Here is a 19,164-nt window from a genome sequence, read left to right on the forward strand (position 1 = left end):
GTAAGTATTCGATAACATTAACAGTATTAGTAATAGTATATGATTTATAGTACATGTTAGTAAAGCTATAGCCTATTATACTACACTGTAACTTATAACTTTTATCATATAATGTGAGTAATGTTAAATTTAACGACATATTGCAGTTTTTTACAAATTAATAGCATGTCTATGTGGTCACGAAAGCAGTTTAATGGAGTACAGGGAGTGGGACCAGACATGTGATAGGAAATATCCTTATATTTTACAATTATAATGTATATTTCAATTCAGTGAGACGAAATTTGCGAAGGGATGAAAGGTATAACCTAGATACACATGTAAATATTAGCAGAACTTAAATAAACTGTAGTAGTGTATTTACTTGATCAAGTAACTTGTAATACAATAACTATATGGTGATAAAGACTAACAGTTTTACTTTAAAATTTATGATGGCCAGGTGGGTTTAGGCATTCAATTTGTAATTTGAGGGTCGTGGGTTTGAATCCCCTTTGCACCAAGTATGCTCACCCTTTTAACTGTGGGGGCATTGTAATGTGACAGTCAATCCTACTATTCAGTGGTAAGAGTAGCCCAAGAGTTGGCAGTGTGGGGGGTGATAACTAGCTGCTTTCCCTCTAGTCTTACACTGCAAAATTAGGGACAGATAGCACTCCTATAGCTTTGTGCAAAATTCCAAAACAAACAATTAACCATGATTTTAGTACAAGCTACAGCTTTTTCAGTAACCAAGTTAAGAAGATTTATTTTTAGAGCCAGTAATGGTATGATGTTTTGATCATTGTACCTGTTTTATAAACAGAATATTTCTTACTGTAAAAGTTGTAACTTGTAATAACATAATACTAATAATAATAGTAGTAGTCAGCAGTGAAATTCTGCTAATACTCACTGGTATTAAGTATTGGAACTTTTTTGAGTTGCTTTATCATTTTTTTAGGTTTACAGGTAATTTTTCAAAAACAGGTTCACTTCATTCATCTGAATATCTCTACTTTTGTTTTGAGAATATCATTCTTGATAGTAGTAACTTTAGTATTAAATAGTAACAATACTATATTAGATCATGCTTAAGCTTAATTAATTAAAACAGTTAATGAGTTAATTAATATCCAGTGTGGGATGTTTCTTTTTTTGTACAAATGTTTTTTTGTTTGTTTTTTTTACAAAATTATTTGTTAGTATGAAAAACATCTCCTATGTTTATGCCGGCCCCCCGCTAGTGAAGCTGTAAGTCTTCGGATTTACAATGCTAAAATTAGGGGTTCAATTCCCCTCGGTGGGCTCAGCAGATAGCCCGATGTGGCTTTGCTATAAGAAAACATACACATGTTTATGCCAAGAACTTTCATTATCTCTTGTATGCTTTCAAATCATTATCATAATGTTAAACCAAAGCTAACTGCTGACAAAGGCCATTAAAATTTCCCATGCTAATACCCAAAATAGCAAAAAAACAAAAAACAAAAAAGATTGTCAGTTTGGCTAAATGGCTTATTCCAGTTTCTGCTATTTCTTCTAAATACTCTATTTCAAATTACTTAATAGAACAGTCTTGTATCCAGCCATAATCCCTAAACATTAAAACTGCTCTTAAACACTAAGGGTAAACTATGGCATAAGATAAACACTTTATTAGAAAAGTAAAGTAGTCCCAATTGGTTGTGCTTAAGATTTCTATATCTTATGTACTCTAGTTAATCTTCCTTATGTGGCACTTTATCAGAAGCTTTTTGATAGTCTAAGTACAACAAACCCACTGTGTTTTCCTTGTATAGATTAAACATAACATTTTCAAAGAAAAATTTGTAAGATATAATCTTCACTTTTTAAATACATGTTACCTAGCTATAGTAATGTGAAATTTGCATAAGTACTCTCTTAGAATTTTTTTGATTACAGACTAGGATTTAACAACCTTTGAACTCTGACTAACTAAACATCGACTTATTGGAAGGGGTTTAAAAGAGGGCAACTGAAATCAGTGGAGTAGGTATGGAAGGATTGTCTTGCGTGGATGAGTTAAGACAGGCATGTTGATTTCGTATCTTATGACCTCCAGAATAACATGATTTGTTTGAGGGACAACAATTTTTCACTGTTATACTTGGTGATAGAAAAAAAACTCCTGGTAGATTTCTAGGGACCCATGCAAATTCTTGAAACTTTTGAAATTTGTATGTGTAGCACATACAAATATTTAAAAATTCATACCTCTAAACCCCACACTGAAACTATAAGCACCAAAACCATATCTTGTTAATTGAAAACCCTCAGTCATCTATAAAGTAATGAAATAAGTTTAATTTTTTGGAACAATAATTACTTTTGTTTTACAGTATGGGCTAAGTAAAATTTTGAGTGCCAGATAAGGTTGCAATTGTTTTATATGCACACATTCAACAACAGTTTAGTTCAAGGCAGCACTGATATAAATCAACTTTTCTTAATTAGTTCATGCATGAGTTATTTTGCATGTTCTGTTGTTATTAAATAAAATGCATTAGTGAATGTACAGGAAGAACTTTGATATAGTACATATCATTCCCAACAAAATTAATCTATGTATGTACTATTTTCTTTTACAAGACTTGTTTTCCAAAATTTCAAACTAAGACTATACAATATTTTTACTTGTTTTATCTTGAGAAAGAAAGGTAAGAGGTGTCCTTATTTAAGTTTAATTATCTGTGGGATCAGTAGTGTAACAGCCTCTTGATATGTGCTATATTTTGAAGACAATAGGTTCGAGTCTTTCTGTAGTACCTCAATATAGCTGTAGATACCCAAAAGCTTGTCATCAGCAAATTTTACTAATCTAACCTGTCAATATCATTAATGTAAAGGAGAAAGTACAGCCCAAGTTTTGACTTTTATATAAGGTTGTCTACTAGTAACAAAAGATCCAGTTTGACTATACTTTATTAATAATTATTTTTATTTCTGTAACCCAGCCATTATAGCTGGATGATTTAATTTACAATTTTAAAACATATTGGCTGTTCCATCCTCCAAACTAAATGAAAACTATTAATAAATAAATAAATCTTAAAGGTGGCCCTTACCAACATTTCTCTCAAGCTCACTTAGATTTATTGTATGCATAACATCCAAAGACAACCCATTTTAAAGGCTGTCTTAACTGAAGATGACTCTTGTACTGTCAAAATTTATACTTATGTCCACTAGTCCTACTATTCTTACTGATAAGTATGAAAACAAATGATGCATGAACACTGTCAAATTATTTATAATCTTATACACCTTAATCAGATCCCCCATAATTTTTGTCAAAGAGAATACAACTTCAGAGATTTTACCATCTCCTCGAAATACAACCATTCTATCCCAGACATCATTCTAGAAACCCTTCTCTGAACCGTTTCCAACAATTCAGTGTATTTTCTAAGGTAAGATGCCCAAGACCGAACACAATATTCCAAATGTGGCTCAACCAGTGACCTGGACAATTAAATCAGAGCCTCTTTAAGACTCTATATTCAATGCCCCCCGCTAATACAGCGGTATGTCTTCGGATTTACAACGCTAAAATCAGGGGTTCGATTCCCCTCGGTGGGCAGAGCAGATGGCCCAATGTGGCTTTGCTATAAGAAAAACACAAACACACTCATATTCAATATCCTGCAGATGCAACTTAAGATTCTATTTGCCCTATCACTAGTAATAGCATAGTGTTTGGATGACACCTGAGACTGAGCAGCTATTGTATAAAGATATCTTTTTTTCGTGTGACCCCTTGGTGTGGATTCCAGTACGTGGTGAGGGGACCTCCCAGGGAAGGTTCTGTTCTTTCAATTTACCTCTTCTTGGATCTAAACACCCACCCATGTGTTTGCTGTGCGTGGCAACCCATAAAGGGGAGAGGAGAGGATCCTGGTGGTTGAAGGATCCAATCGTAACACACAACTTTGGCCTTGAATTCCTGCAGACGGGCAGCCTTAGGGTGGTCCCTTGGGTCAATTGGCTGGTCCACTTGGGCTAGGGTCAACTAAATACCAGTGTTGGATGTTCTCAACAGGTGTTGTGGACATTGTATCTGATGCATGTGTTTGGGTATAATGCTCATTCTGACATTTACATCACATCTTCCACCTGCCATCATCAAGGCAGGTTATCTTAATTGCAGTGTAAGGCCATACACTCCAAATCATCTCAAATGTTTCCAGTATCAGCAGTTCGGTCACTCGAAGATATTATTCCGTTGCTCCTTGACGTGTGCTCGTTGCAGTGGCAAGGACCACGATGCCTGCGAATGTGAAATGGACCCTCGTTGCATCAATTGCAATGGCTCTCACCCCTCCTACTTTCGTTCTTGCCCTAAATGGTTGGAAGAAAAAGAGGTGCAGTATTTAAAAATGATTCAGAACATTACTTACCCTGAGGCTGGAAAGTTGCTGTTCATCACTTCATCTCGGACTTGTGCTGCTGCACTTTGTTCCACTACTACAGTGAGAGTGCATATGGATCTCTCTGTGCCTCCAAAAGAATCATTCTCAAACCAAATGAAAAGTTTTTTTGACATCCATGGTTAAAAAAGTTGATGAATCACCTTAAACACCCATCTCTGTCCCTTACATACATTTTAACAAATCCCAAGGTCCACTTCCTTTGGTTCCAGATACAGGCATTTCCTCTGATACATCTTCTCCAACCCCAAGATGCAAAGTTATCATTTGTTCACATCCACAGTCACTGGAATCCATTCCAACAGCAAAGACCTGTCCAATCAACCCAGGGCAGGATCCATAGAGGTCGATAGACCTCCCTCAAATAAGGACAGTAAGGAAAAAAGACATTTTCATAAACAGAAGGATTCTCTACCCAATTCGCCTACACATAAATAAAACTGTCCACCTTGATATGAAGGAACTGTCAAGGTTTACATTCTAATCTGGATGACATTAAAATATTGATTGCTTCCTACCATCCTGTGTGTCTTTCCTTACAGGAAACATTTCTGAAATCTGCTTATACAGGCACCTTTTGGTGGTTTTCTTTGTACAGAAGTGACAGGCAGTGTGATGGACAAGTGCATGGACGGGTGACATTGTTAGTTGATCAGTATGTGCCAATCCTGTCTTTGCCACTGGACACACCCTTGGAGGCCGTAGCCATCCTTGTTTCCTTGGATCGTACCATCACTGTTTGCTCTCTCTGCCTGTCACCTGGAGAGACATACGAACAGTCGGACCTTGATGCTCTCATTGAACAGTTGCCATCTCCACTTTTAATCCTGGGGGACTTTAATGGACATTATCCCCTTTGGGAAAGTTCTGATATTGATAGGAGGGGTAGCTCTGTAGAGCATATACTCTCTGATCACAACCTTTCTCTTTTCAGTACTGGTTCTTCTACTAATTTTCATGCACCTAGTCAGTCCTTTACTGCTATTGATCTCTCAATTTGCTCCCCTTAATTATTTTCCCATTTTTCATGGAGGGTTGACAATAATCCATGAGGCAGCAATCATTTTCCTATAATTTTGTGAGAGACTGGCCATGGTTGATGCTACCTGACCCGCATACCCTGGTGGGAGCTGGATCAAGCAAACTGGTCCTCTTTCACTGCTCTTGCAAACTTGATCCTGCCATCATCTGTAAGCCATCAATAGATGACTGTGTGGCAGCAGTAACTGACTGTATTATACAAGCAATTGCTTAATGTATTTCTAAAATCTTGACACGTTTTCCAATATATCCTCATCTGTGGTGGAGTCCTGCCTTCCACATGGCATGGAAGGCTCAAAAACAGGTGTGGAATACTTTTCGTAGGTATCTCGCACTCTTGCACCTCATCACTTTCCAGCTGGCCCGTGCACATGTGGGTAGGTAAGATGTCAAAGCCAGAAGGAATCTTGGATTAAGTTCACAACCAGCATATCTTCTACCATCAGTTCCAAAGTCATATGAGACAAGATTCAAAAGGTCAATGGGCAATATAATTGTCCACCTCTCGATCTTACTCTCTGATGGCCAGGAAATAGCTGATACTTAGATCATTGCTGATACTCAAAGTAAAAGCTTTTGCCAAGTATCTAGCACTTCTGCTTCTTCCTCCACCTTCTTAGCCATCAAGACTTGGGCAGAGTGATCACCTCTTTCCTGTCAAGCTGATTGTCTCTATGACTATAATCTTCCATTTACGCTGGAGAACTAAAACAGGCCCTTCATCGGTCTAGCAGTACCTTGGTTGGACCTAATGATGTACCATATGGAATGCTGCTCTACTGGCCCTGAATTCCCTTCATGTTAGTTTATACCCTGTTCTTGCCAATATTCAAAACTAACTGGCCCATTTCTCTTTAACATCTACTTCTATCCAGTTTTTCTGGATACTGGGCCACATTGGTATTCGTGGGAATGAGCTCGCTGACACTGCAGCTAAATCTATCTGCTCTGGCTCTATAACAGTTGTACCTGTTCCAGACATGGACTGTGGTCCTGTATTCAAGGCTCAGCTGTGTGCCAGTTGGCAGTTGACTTGGAGTGAGCAATGTGAAAACAAGCTTTTTCCAAATAAAACCCTATATTGGACTCTGGCTGTCTTGCTTCTATAAGGACTGGAAAGAGGAAGTTCTAACTAGACTACTCATTGGTCACAGTTTTTTAACTCATCATTTTCTTTTATTTGGGACTGATGCACCAATATGTTGTTTGTGTAACACTCAGGTCAAAATAAGCCACATTTTACTGACTTGCCATAGTTATGACTCGACAGCAACATTTTAAACATGTTCTGTTCCAAGGTTTATCCATAACATTAGACTGTTATTAGTGATGGTGTCAACCTTGGAAATGTTTTTAGTTTTTTATAGGCCATTAATCTTGTTAATGCTATTTAAGTTTTTTAATTTATTTCTTAGACCTTTTTAATGTGCTTCCCTTTTGAGAATCACAGTTTATCTAGTTCAATTTGAAATTAGAAAATGGCTGAAATGTCAAATAACCAGGACTGGAAAGGCAACTTCAGGTTACTAATGATTGTTTTTGAACTTACCTGTTAGTCTTCCAGGTGAGTTATGATAATTACAGGTATGCTACAGAAAGTCCTTTACAACTTGTATTACTGTAGTTTTTTCTTACTGCTATAGACTAGATGTAAATATTGGTTTTAGTATTATTTATGTTTTTTTTAAACTTTATTTTGTTTTACTTAATTTCCTTTTATGAATTTTACTAAACTTACTTTAATTTTAACTTTTTACTGGATGTTTGGCACAGGTAGCCTAGCTGTTTTGTGCCAAAAAACTCCAACCAACTTTCACAATTCACAACAAAAAGAATGTTTAGAGAAGTTATATTAAACAAAAACTCTTAAGTCTATATATTTAATATTATGTGAAGTATTCTTGCTCTACCCAGTCATATTTGAACTATCTTTTTAGCTGTTTACAAAGCTTACTTTCATATATAAATAATTAAACCACTTAATGTGATACCATATTAAGATTTTAATCAAGGCCTTCATGTGAAATGCTTAAAAATTGGAGAGGAAAAAATAGAGCCCCAAGGGTGTAATATGTTCTTTGTTAATGTAATTATCTATGGGATGGTAGGAAAATATTTTTAAAAAATCAACATAGGCAAAACTCTTTGCAGCTGTGTAGAAGTAAATATATTAATTTTTATTTTCACAAATTACACTAGTGCCAGAATATAACAAAATATAGATTATAAAATATTTGAAGTTAAATTAGCTCACATAAAATTGTCTTAAATAGTTGAAGTGAAAATATGTAAAAATCTAGAACCCCTGTCTATCAGTGTACTAGGAGTAAGCTGTTTTTTTCATCCTAACTGTTGTACATGAAAGTGTATCATATGTAGAAAGTGTTACGAAACCTGTAAAAACTTAAATGTGGCATGATTAATATTCTGAAGGTTTCTCTCTACAAATATTGACATGACTACTGTACTAAAATTACTGACTTTTCAATGATAGAAATATACATATTACTGGTTTGTGACTCTTTTAAAAGAACAAAACAACTTATAAGTAATGTTAATAACTTTTACAACCTTAATAACATACAAAATAAAAAAATGAAAATGACTTTCATTGTTTTTTTTATTCTTTTAGTCACAATTACATATTACTAATACCTTTAGTAATAAAATCAGTGAGAAAGCCAACAAAATCATGATGATTAGTTCACTTGGTTGTAATCCAACAATTTGAAAGCTTCTATCTTCATTTGTAGAAAAATGATTGATGTGAAAATAAGTTGATTAAAGGCAAACAGTAAAATTTTGTTGTCAACAAGAAGTAACTATGTTAAGAACAAAATTAAAAAGTCTACACCTAAATTAATATTTTAGTATTTGTAAACAGAATGCCTCTTTTTCAACTGTAAGTCATTGCTTGTATAGCCATACAGTTTTGCTTAGTTTGGATATCAACATCCTGAGGGTTTTAATTTCAAATAATGAAAAATCAGGTTTTTAACAAGAATGACATATGCCTTCTACATGCTATAAAGAATGATTATGGTTTTATTTATGCATGTATTATACTTGTATTAGAAGAGCAGAAGGTGGCCTAAGTCATAAATATTAATGAAAACAAATCTTCAAAGTTTAGAGCAAACACACATTGCTAGTGTTTGAAAGAAGCTAAGGCACAAAATTTATTATGTCATTGTTTAATTAGTGTTTAAGTTGTTGTATTCATTTAGAAATAATCAGTTACTGGTTGAGGCCTATATTGGATTCTGCAGACTCCAGCTGTGTTCACCTTCAGAAAAACTAAAAAAAAAAACTTTTATGGTAATTAATAGGGGGCAATTAAATCAAATACAAATATTTCTTTGATACTACTGTCTGTTTTGAAAAATAATTTCTGAACAAAAGCAGTGTGGGGGTTGGATCCCCTAAAGTCTGTACCTACTTATACAACATTAAATAAAACAATTTTTTCAATTTCTGAAAACAGTAAGTGGAAGAAATTGGATGAGATTTTTAACCCCTTGGAACCCTATACTAAATCTATGCCTGCTTATACATTAACACTCCTATGAAAAGTGGGGCCTAATAGGCCCCAGAGCAACTTGAAAGGTTATTAATATTAGGCTAATAATTTTGTATTTAAATGAAATTGCCATTTAAATCCATTAATGAATGGGTTAACGAGATTCCCACTGTCCCTATCTACTATCTAGCGAAACCACAGCCAGGGGAACGGGCTTGGAGAAATCAGGACTAGAAACGTCTTTTCGTAGGAGTGTTAAGCAATGGTAATAAATTCTGAAAAAATAAATAAGAATAGTGGCTTATACTCTGGATCCCTCAGCTAGATCCACATTTATTTCTACAACATTAATGAATAAAGCTATTAATATATGGTAGAAAGATGGACAGGAATCTGGACCCTTTCTCCAGATTTGCACCTAAATACATAACATAAATGAATATAGTTATGCAGTTACAAATTATAACACAGGTGTAAAGAAAAATTGAAGAGCTGGTGATGGGTGTTGATATTAACAGCCTCTACTCAACAGGTCAAAATTAGTGACAGCAACAGATAGCCTTTAATAGCTTGCAGTAATAAAAACATGATAAATAAATTAAGGTCAACCATAATCAAATTTGAGGTTCTTAAATCACAAAGCACATTCTTCCTACTCACACATCTGTTATGTTTGTAGTTAATCTCAAAGTTGTTATATAATGTGGTGTGTCCACTACAGCTATAGAAACTGGGGTTTTTAGCTTTATAAACCTTCACACTTCCAACAGAGTCACTGGGGAGGTGCTGCCTGTTATGTGGTTTTGCACTTAAACCTAATGGCAGCATTTGTAATTCTTGATTATTCAGAGCAACTGAAAATCCTAATTTGACTAGTTGATTATTTTTCTGATATTGATCTTTTACTCTTTACTTTGAGTAATAAATTACTTTATAGGCCATTATTCAAATAATTACTGCTCGCTAGTAATCAATTAACTTGTAGTCCTAGTAATATGTTTCTGTAACAGTGTGCACCTTTTCATAATGAACTTTATTTATGTGTAAGCTTGTATTTTTTGACTTGCATGTTCTTAATTTATATCAATTTGTTTTTCTCACTTAAAGCATTTTATTAGGAAAGCAAAAATGTATTTTTGGAATATAATGAATTACATTATTATATTTAATTTTAATTACTAATTTTATCGATTACATGTAGAAGACAAAGAAGATCAGTATTTCTTATGTAACAAACTGTTTTACAAAGAAGTGCTATCAAAGTTAAATGTGTCTTTTTTGGAAATTTAAAACATTATGAATTAATTTTTAGTGCATTAATATTTTTGCATTGAACATAATATTAATTATTATTTACAAATATATGTTGATGTATTATTAAGTAGAACTATGGAAAAGTAAAATGAAAGATTCTTGACATAAATTTAGCCACATCAGTTTAAATTGATAAGTGTTTCAGTTGAATGCTATCATTTTGTGTGTGAGACTAACATACTTTTCATGACTGTAAGTAGTGCTCCTTTACAAAAATGCAGGTTATTCAATTATTAGTTATTAACTTTTGTTATAAGATGTTTGCGATAAGCTATTTTTGAGTGGTTATTTGACACTAAGCATATCTTTAGACTTAGTGAATATACTTTTTATTAAATTAGTGCAGTTAGCTGACAGCTAACAATGACAGTAACAGATGACTTCTAATTATTATTGTATCTAAACCTTGTTCTTTATTTTTAAATTGAGCTTAAATTAAGGAACATTTACAAAACATATCTGAAGTTAAAGTCATTGTTATTCTAACACTAAAACGTGGAATTTATTTGAGGCTCCTTTCATATAATGATAAGGAACTATTTTATGATATAAACATGTAACTAAAGAAACCTGAAAATTTTGTACTTATAAAACAAATATAAATTTATTGTGGTGTATCTAGGTATGAGAATTAAAAGGTAATGAATATCATTGGGGTAATTCAGCATGGCTACAACAGAGGTTTACTACTGCAGAATTGAAGTTATCCAGTTTAGTATTTGCTTTAGTAACATTCTTCCTATTTGTGTAATAAAGAATAAAGCATTTATTTGCTTTAAGATATCTCCAATTTAGAAGAGTAGCAGAAACAATAAAAATGAGGTTTGTAAATTAATTTTAAAGAATTATATACATCAGATTCTTATTTAATGACTGTTTATGCCAAAACTTGAAATAATAAAATAATTTCTTTTAAAATTTAAAGGCTTAGTGCACAGTAAACAGCAGAGTCTAAAATAAAGAGAGTTGTTTGTGACAATGCTGCTAATAGTAACTCTGTTTTGATTTTTTGAAATGGTACCTGTTGGATAATTAATGAAACCCACATTGTTATACATTACTTTTATAAACCTTTTGTTGTGAAGTTATTTTATTTAATTGGAAGGTGTTTTATTAACTCGAGAGTTTCATTTATGTATATGTTGAGGTAAATGTCAAGGATAAGTTAATTTTTCAGACCAGTAGGAAGTAGTAATGTCAACTGTTTAGTCTTGAAACTTGGTCATTCATTTTTCACATAAATTCTTCAATACAAGTTCATCTAACTGAACTAGACACTGTAAAATGCTTAAGAGAAGGTAAGTTACATTATACACAAAAAATAACTTATAATAGTTAATATAAGAATTTGAAATTAACACAAGCAAACTAGTAAATTGCTGTTTAGTGTTGGAGTTTTACTAGTAAAACTTCAAAGACATTAGCAGTAAATTGCTTGTGCACATTTCAGAAGGAAGGTTTAAAAATTCTTACTGTTGAGTTTTAATACAACCATGATAAATGCATTTTAGTCTTTTGTCAGATTCTGAGCACATATTGTAGTTATTAACAAAATAATTTTGATTGCTGGTGCCAAGTTGGTTTTGCAACACTTATTTAAGCTGTGTGGTATACCTCTGCTTATTACACTATGTAACAAAATTTTTACTTTTTCTTGTTCCTGGGCAGAAAGTGTTATTTCCCAATTGTTTATGCCTAAAGTAAGTGGAAAAGACCTGTTTTTCTCTTCACACTTTGAGTGGTTGCCAAGGCAGTTTTGCTTGCAGCATAGTTAGAGGTACTACACCCATGTGGTTACTCATTACTAAATTGCCATGAAACTGTGATTCAGCCAGTATTCAAAAGTAATGCTGATGCTATACAGAAAGTATACCTCAGCCACCAGTGTTAGTTACTAAAATCAGTTGAGGCCAGTATGTATTGACGTAGTATTGATACATTGCTAATTAGTACAAGTCATCTGCAGTTATGTATGTTGATATGCAATTGTTTCTTAGCAGGTTCAGAATTAATAAAGTCAACTTGTTCAATTTTGTTTACATCCATCATCTGTTAAGACAGGAACACTGTTTAAATTTTCATTAGTAAAAATTGAAGAAAATGTAAAATTTAATAACCCAACCATCTTGTAACCATCAGATACAAGCTTTTCTTTATCATCCCATAAGGGTCCTATTCTCATCTGAACATTTTGTTTATCCTTAACATATTTAAAGAAATCATTGTTGTTAAGTTTTACATTTTTAGCCAATCTTTTTAATACTTCTATTTTGACATACTAATTTTCTGTTTGAACAACTTTCCTATTTTCTATAATTTTCTGAATCTCCCATCATGACAGTCGATTTAAATTTATTAAAGTTATGATGCCTTTTTTAAAATTTTCTCTTACACTGTTTGTGAACCTTGTTTTTTTACTTGCAGCTACCCTTTTCTTTCTATAAGGAATTTCAATTCTTTTTAAATTTGTAAAGAAAATATAATTTTCCCTTATCTCCATATGCAGCAAAACACCAAACATAATAAGATAATGATCATGTGAACCCAGATGTTTCCCAATATCTACCTTCTCAATCACTTCTGTGTTTCAAGTTAACAATAAATCTAATTTATGATGTTAGTTTTCCAGTTTATACCACTTAATTCTGAGTTAAAAGTTTTACCATCTTACTTTTATTTACCAAAATTACTATATCTTTTTATTTAACCTAAATTACCACAAAATATAAATATTAAATAACTTTTTCAGAAATATTGAAGAGCTTAAATTTTTAGTGCTCTCCCTCTTCAGTTATGCCTTCTAGTATTAAAATCAAGTTAGACCTAAACTAGTGCTCAGCTGAAGAAAAAGTTCTTTATAAAACATTATCTAAATCATGCCAATTTGGGAATGAAAAATTTTGTAAAGGTATAAACTAAATAACATTCTTATTTGCTGTTTTATGTCATCATTATCAGTTCAAGCCTATAATTTAACACTAATTATAACCCAAGCAATGTCAGTACAATTCTCACACACAGAAACTTGTTACTAAATTCCAGTGATTTGTATTAATCATAAAATCTCTATTATAGTTTGACACATTGCATTAAACACCTTTTTTATTCTTTGGGGAATCCAGATAAATAAATATTTTTTTTCCTGACATTCATATACTTTGCAAATGGGAGACATAGTGGGGCAGTCTGTTGCTAGCCAAAGTAATCCTACTCCATTTCTGACTACATCAACTTGAGAACATCAGGGATGAATTAGAAGTGCAGTTGACAGACAGCATCTGTTGATAAGAACTATTTCACTGGTAGGTGAGGTGGAAAGCACCAAATGAGTGAAGTAGGTGAATCTCAGGCAATGGTGAGCATCTTATAGACAGAAAGTATGTTGATCCTGGAGGAACCTAGAGTGATTCAGGTGTATAAGTCTTTTTTTCTGTACTGCATTATACCAGAGATTGAGTACTCACCTGATATTTATAATCCATGAAAATACCAGCTACATCAGTACCACCTTAGTCTGATAATAGCTTAATTACATCAAAGGTTTGACTCTTTGGAAAAGTTGGGAATCAATTGAGGAGAGCATTTCAAGGCTTGTACCTTTCAAGGTGCATTCCTGTACATTGTGAGGGGACCTTCCAGGGAAGGTTCTGTATTTTCTGTTAACCTCCACTTGGATTTGAACATCCACACAAGTATTTGTCATGAGTAACAACTTGTAAAATGGAAAAGATCCTGGTGGTTGAGTGTTGTCTGGGGCACTGCAAAACTTCTCTTTGGCCTTTTATTCCTGTAGATGGGTGGCCTTAGGTTGGGCCTTTCAGCATCAGTCACCTAATCCTGTTTTGCTAATGTCTTCTGAGTTTTTGGGCATTATCAAGGGATGTTGTGGACTTTGTTTTCAAAGTCAGTCAATAGGCTATATTTTGGGGGCATCTTGGTGGAAGGATCTACACCAAAATACACTGAACTCTTCCAATTCAAAGGCCATGGCAGATATACTCATTTAAGTTACTTTCATTGCTGCTTTGAATTCAACTCAGCTTACAAGTCTTATTAATTAGTCTTAGTAAGTCTTAGTAGTTATTTTTCCTTTTTGATCTGGTAAGCTCGTTGCTTAGCAAATAATCTGAGCAAGCCAAAATGTAGTTCTTTCGAACCTAAGTAATTTGGCTCATAGTGTTTCATAGAGTCCAAAGGTGAAGTCCATGCATACTGTTAATTTGTGTTGTAAATAAAAAAAATGTTTTCATTGTGTATCATACTTTATATATAGTCCATTTATTTCTCAGCACAGACTTGGTTGTATTTACTAAACCATGGTATTACTTTGCAAATGAATCATGGTGAATATTCTGTAACACGAGGACCTACTTAATTTATTATATTGGAACATTAGGCTAGTTGTAAATACTATATATACATGTTTTAAAGTATAATTTAATTTTTACGTATTTTTCCTTTAACTTTACTGTTACTTGTCCACCTAAATATTAATGTACTTCAATTATAAGATGTTGAGTTTCATCTTATATTTTGTCATGAAACCTTTTCACCAGTCAAATAGTAAAATAAATGGAATTTTGAGATAACTGGACAGTTTTCAGATAAATATTGTCTTGTTTATTTACTTTAATTAGGTGGTATGTTTTAAAAGATATTTTAGACAATATAGCTTTTATCTAAAAGTATTTCGTATCTAAAGTGACTTTATTTGAACAATCTTAAAATATAACTTATTATTTTTTTAAATGCATGTTTGCTTTCAGGTTAAATTCTGAAAGAAAAATGTCAACTGCAACACAGGAAGCAAAAAATAGCGGATCCTCCTCTGGGGGTAATGAGAACAACACTGGTGGAAGTCAAGATGGGAATTTTGAATGCAACATCTGTCTGGATACAGCTAAAGATGCTGTAGTCAGTTTGTGTGGTCATTTGTTCTGGTAAGTTGATTTTTTCTACAACACGTATGTCTGTTTTATTACAGGCTTTTTTTGTGTTATTAAATGTATACAATTCTATTGTGCTTTTAAAAGTAAACCAATTATACTAAATTTAGATTATAAAAATGAAATATTAGAGTAACCAAGAAGGATTTAACTTTGTGTTTTTTGTTAATATTTATAGCTGTACTGCATACATGGATGTGCATATAAAATTGGGAAGAAAATGATGCATCAATATACTCCTATAATCCACAGTATTATGAACAGACTTTAGAGATATCCTTTGCTTAGGCTTAAGACAAGACTACAACCAGTTTTTAATTAGCTGATGTTACTAACATTTTGCTTTTGTAAAAATTAAAGCATCTACAGTGGTGCTAAGAGTGCTTCATCTGAATCTCACATCTGAATAAAAGGCTTATATTGTAGTGAAATAATTACCATCAAGGATACTTTATCGGAAGAAATTCATGAATTGTTTTGAATAACAATCTGAACTGAAAAAAATCCAACAGCTTCCAGTTAAATGGACTATAAATAGTAATTACAAAAAACACCTGTTACTCACTGTTTTTGACAAAGGAGAATTTTCTTTTGATGTGATACTTAATATATATGCATAGGTTGAACATGTTATATTAAAATAATTTTTGACCTAATCATGTGGTTACAATTCATGCTATCATGTCTAGTCATGTTCTATCTGAAAGGTAAGATTATTGACAATAAACATCACAATTTCAATTGAAAAATCCTTGCCTAGGGCTAATTTGATCATCATGGATTTTGTGTCTCAGGTTTGTGATGTTTTATATCTATCTCCTATTCACCTTATTATTGCTTGTTACACAAGCAGTCTTTTCAATGATTTTTGTTAATTCTCCCTCCTTTATATTCAGGTGTGTGAGGATCAACTTGTCTTTCAATCAGGAGAGGGGATCAGCATGCCATTCCCCTCAAGAACTTTTGATCAGGACACCCTTTCTTACTGTCATGTGGACTATTCATTTTTAGATCCTCAGTTGTTAGGTTAATTGGTACCTATTTGGAGGTGTGACTCTCAAATGTAATCTTAACCTTATCTATGTCCAGTATTCTTCCCCTTATCATACCATTACCAACTTTCTACAGTTTTTTCTTCCATACATTTCCTATAAGAGTGTCATCACAGAAATTCTGAGGGATTTTCTGCATATACTTTTCACATTCTCTTCTCCATATTAGCTCACATTTCATCCTTGGAAGTGGTGTTACACATGGTTTCTTTGTTGTTCGGACCTTATAGGTAGAAGCATGCTATTGGCTTGGGTTAGTTACCCTACAAAATATCCCAGGGATTTATGTCTTGCAGCTTTTGTGAGATGTCTTTGATGCAGTCCCAGAAACCACTGAGCCTTGGGTGACATCGGCTCATCAGCAATCAACCCCTATGACTTTTGTAGTCCGTTTGTCTTGGTCAGAACCTCATGTACCACTTATTCATATTTCCCATCCTTCATTCTCCCAACCCTTATCTGTTCCTTCTAATTGGGTTACTTATTTTCATTAATTTCTTTCATGACATGACATCTTTCAGTACCAGTGACTACCCTGTAGGTTCAGTGAAAGCTTGACTGTTGGAGTTTTTCTTCACTGCTATCCCTTAATTAACAATCTTGGGAAATACAGGTTCTGTCAGAATGATTCATTATCTAGTTTCTTTTCCCACCTCCTGTTTCTCCTTGCTTTGTTTCCTTTTCTCCTTTTTAATATCCCATGAAATACCAGTGTCTATCAGAGGCAGTTCAAACAAACTGGTTCACCATCTTTCATTGTCCACAAGAAAACCAGTTCATCAGAGTCTTCAAGTTCACTTTGGAGTCTTTTTCTCATCCTAAGATAGGTGTTTTCCCCAGGGTTATGGATAAGAAAAATGTCTCCATTGCTTACCTTTACATCCTCATAGCACATCAGTCTCGACCTTATCTTCAGTTTTTGAGTGTTTTACCAATTTTTTGAACTTGCCTGAGCTTTTGCTTATTATCTTTATGCTCTGGGCATGTGATTTCATTATTGCATGAATAACTGCTCATTCAGAGAAGGAATCTGTCACTTTTACTCGCAACTCCTTTCAATGATGACTCGGGTGAGCTGGTTGATCAGATTGGAGAAATCATTCATTTGATCAGCTCAGTATCTAATCCATTTGAGGGTCTTTTTTTAACACCAATGTCAGCTTCAAACTTTTGTTTCCTTTACTTCTTTGTTCCATGGAACTTTTAGTTCACCATACCTTCTCAGCTCAGTCACTTACAGCTAGCAATGTCCTGTCACTATTTGAGGATGTAATTCTCCATGACTGCTCTGGTCCCTTTAGGTCATGTCCATATAAGATCCCTGCAACAGGTGCTTTATGAACAATGGAGCCTTCCTCGGAATTCTCTCTGCTCCATCATTTTCTTTTCTACTTCCCTGTGAAATTATTTGCAATGGTGACTGGACAAAATCCATACATTAGCAGGCAAGCTGCTTCTTCCCTTGCATCCAGATTTACATGTTTTTATGGACATATTCCTTCAAATGTGAGGGTATAGGTCAGTCACGAGGAATATTCTGGCGATTGGCCTGTGAATGAAACTGTCTTGCATATCAGTGTTCTAACGCTTTTAGCAGTAAATTGTACATTAAATCTCTTCCTCCTCCTTACCTGTAATTGTATGGTGATGATTTATTTGTATAATTATGTCAGTGGTACATGTCAACCACCAAAGGGGCACCTGGTCCAGTGATATATATTTCCAGATGTTGATTCTATCATACTGGGCCCATGCACATGTTCACCTTATTGCATGTCTCATGCTAGGTTCTTTCAATCTATTCATGAATCATTTTTTGTGTCCATACCAGAATCAACAAATTAAAAATTAAATTTTCTAGTTTTCAGACACCTTTGCTATTAGTGGCATTCTCCCCAGTTGAATGCTTTTACCATGGGCCTCATTCTCAAGCTGCTTCTTTTTGGTCAGATGTACCACATCCATAGGCTTTGTTTTTCAATGTGTTCAGCCAGGATTGGTCACACACAAACTTTTACATATACCCTCCCATATGAATTCTTCATCATGAGAGTTCTACTATTTGTCAAGTCTTCTTGATTGCACTCTGTTGGCTTCTTATTTCATCTATCCTTTTAAAACATATTTCCCTTATTTCCACATCCCATCTTTACCTTAGACTGGTCCTTGATAGAGTTCTGTGTTATATAGCACATACTGCTACCTTTCAGGGTTCACCCAACCAACGTTTTACACTCATTGTATTCCACAAAACTGCGTGATGGTTAATTATCTCATGAAAATCTGCTTCATAAAAATACCTGTTCCATAATGTACCAACCACCAATGAACTGCATGAGTAAAACAAAAGAGGATTGCTGCCCTTCCCTGTAATGCCTTGAGTGAATAACTTGGTATGATCTCCTTTTAAAAATAAGACTTGATTGTAAACCTTGTATTTTCTCTGGTGAGGACATTCTGTTAGACCCTCCACCACATGATTATCCTTTTTTCCTTGAGTGGAGTATGGTAACCCTTACCATTTTCAGTTTCAAGCTGCTGAGGTAGTTGACCATGGAAGCACCCTGATGAATGCATTCACAAGGAAAAGTTTAGAACTATTAAACTGTGAGTTGAGCAGTGTGGTCTGCTGGTATAGGGGCAACAGCCTCCAGAGGAATTGAGACATCACCTAGCTGATTGATGTATCCTCATGTTCACATCTGTACAACAGCTGGATTTGAACTGACACCTTCATAGATGATTTGGCTCCCTGCTAACATGCAATCACTAGAATTGAGCCATCATCTTACTGGATGACATGGCCTCCTGACACCATTAACATAACCACTGGAATCAAGCTGTCATCTTCATAAATGGAG

General features: G+C 34.0%; 1 protein-coding gene across 4 annotated transcripts in view; it reads left to right on the forward strand.

The window, feature by feature from the left end:
* LOC143225350 (E3 ubiquitin-protein ligase RNF185-like) overlaps window positions 1-19,164 on the forward strand; it is an 83,978-nt gene that overhangs the window by 273 nt on the left and 64,541 nt on the right. For 2 of the 4 annotated variants that reach the window (XM_076454614.1, XM_076454582.1), the window contains exons 1-2: window positions 11,108-11,127; window positions 15,072-15,245. In XM_076454614.1, the coding sequence (XP_076310729.1) occupies window positions 11,123-11,127; window positions 15,072-15,245 (179 nt within the window). In that variant the 5' untranslated portion in view covers window positions 11,108-11,122. Of the gene's footprint in view, window positions 1-1,905; window positions 2,035-11,107; window positions 11,128-15,071; window positions 15,246-19,164 lie in introns of those variants that run through there. The other 2 variants (XM_076454604.1, XM_076454593.1) reach the window with 2 other exon arrangements.

The sequence above is a fragment of the Tachypleus tridentatus genome, chromosome 1 (assembly GCF_004210375.1).
Source record: "Tachypleus tridentatus isolate NWPU-2018 chromosome 1, ASM421037v1, whole genome shotgun sequence".
NCBI classification, from domain to species: Eukaryota; Metazoa; Arthropoda; class Merostomata; order Xiphosura; family Limulidae; genus Tachypleus; species Tachypleus tridentatus.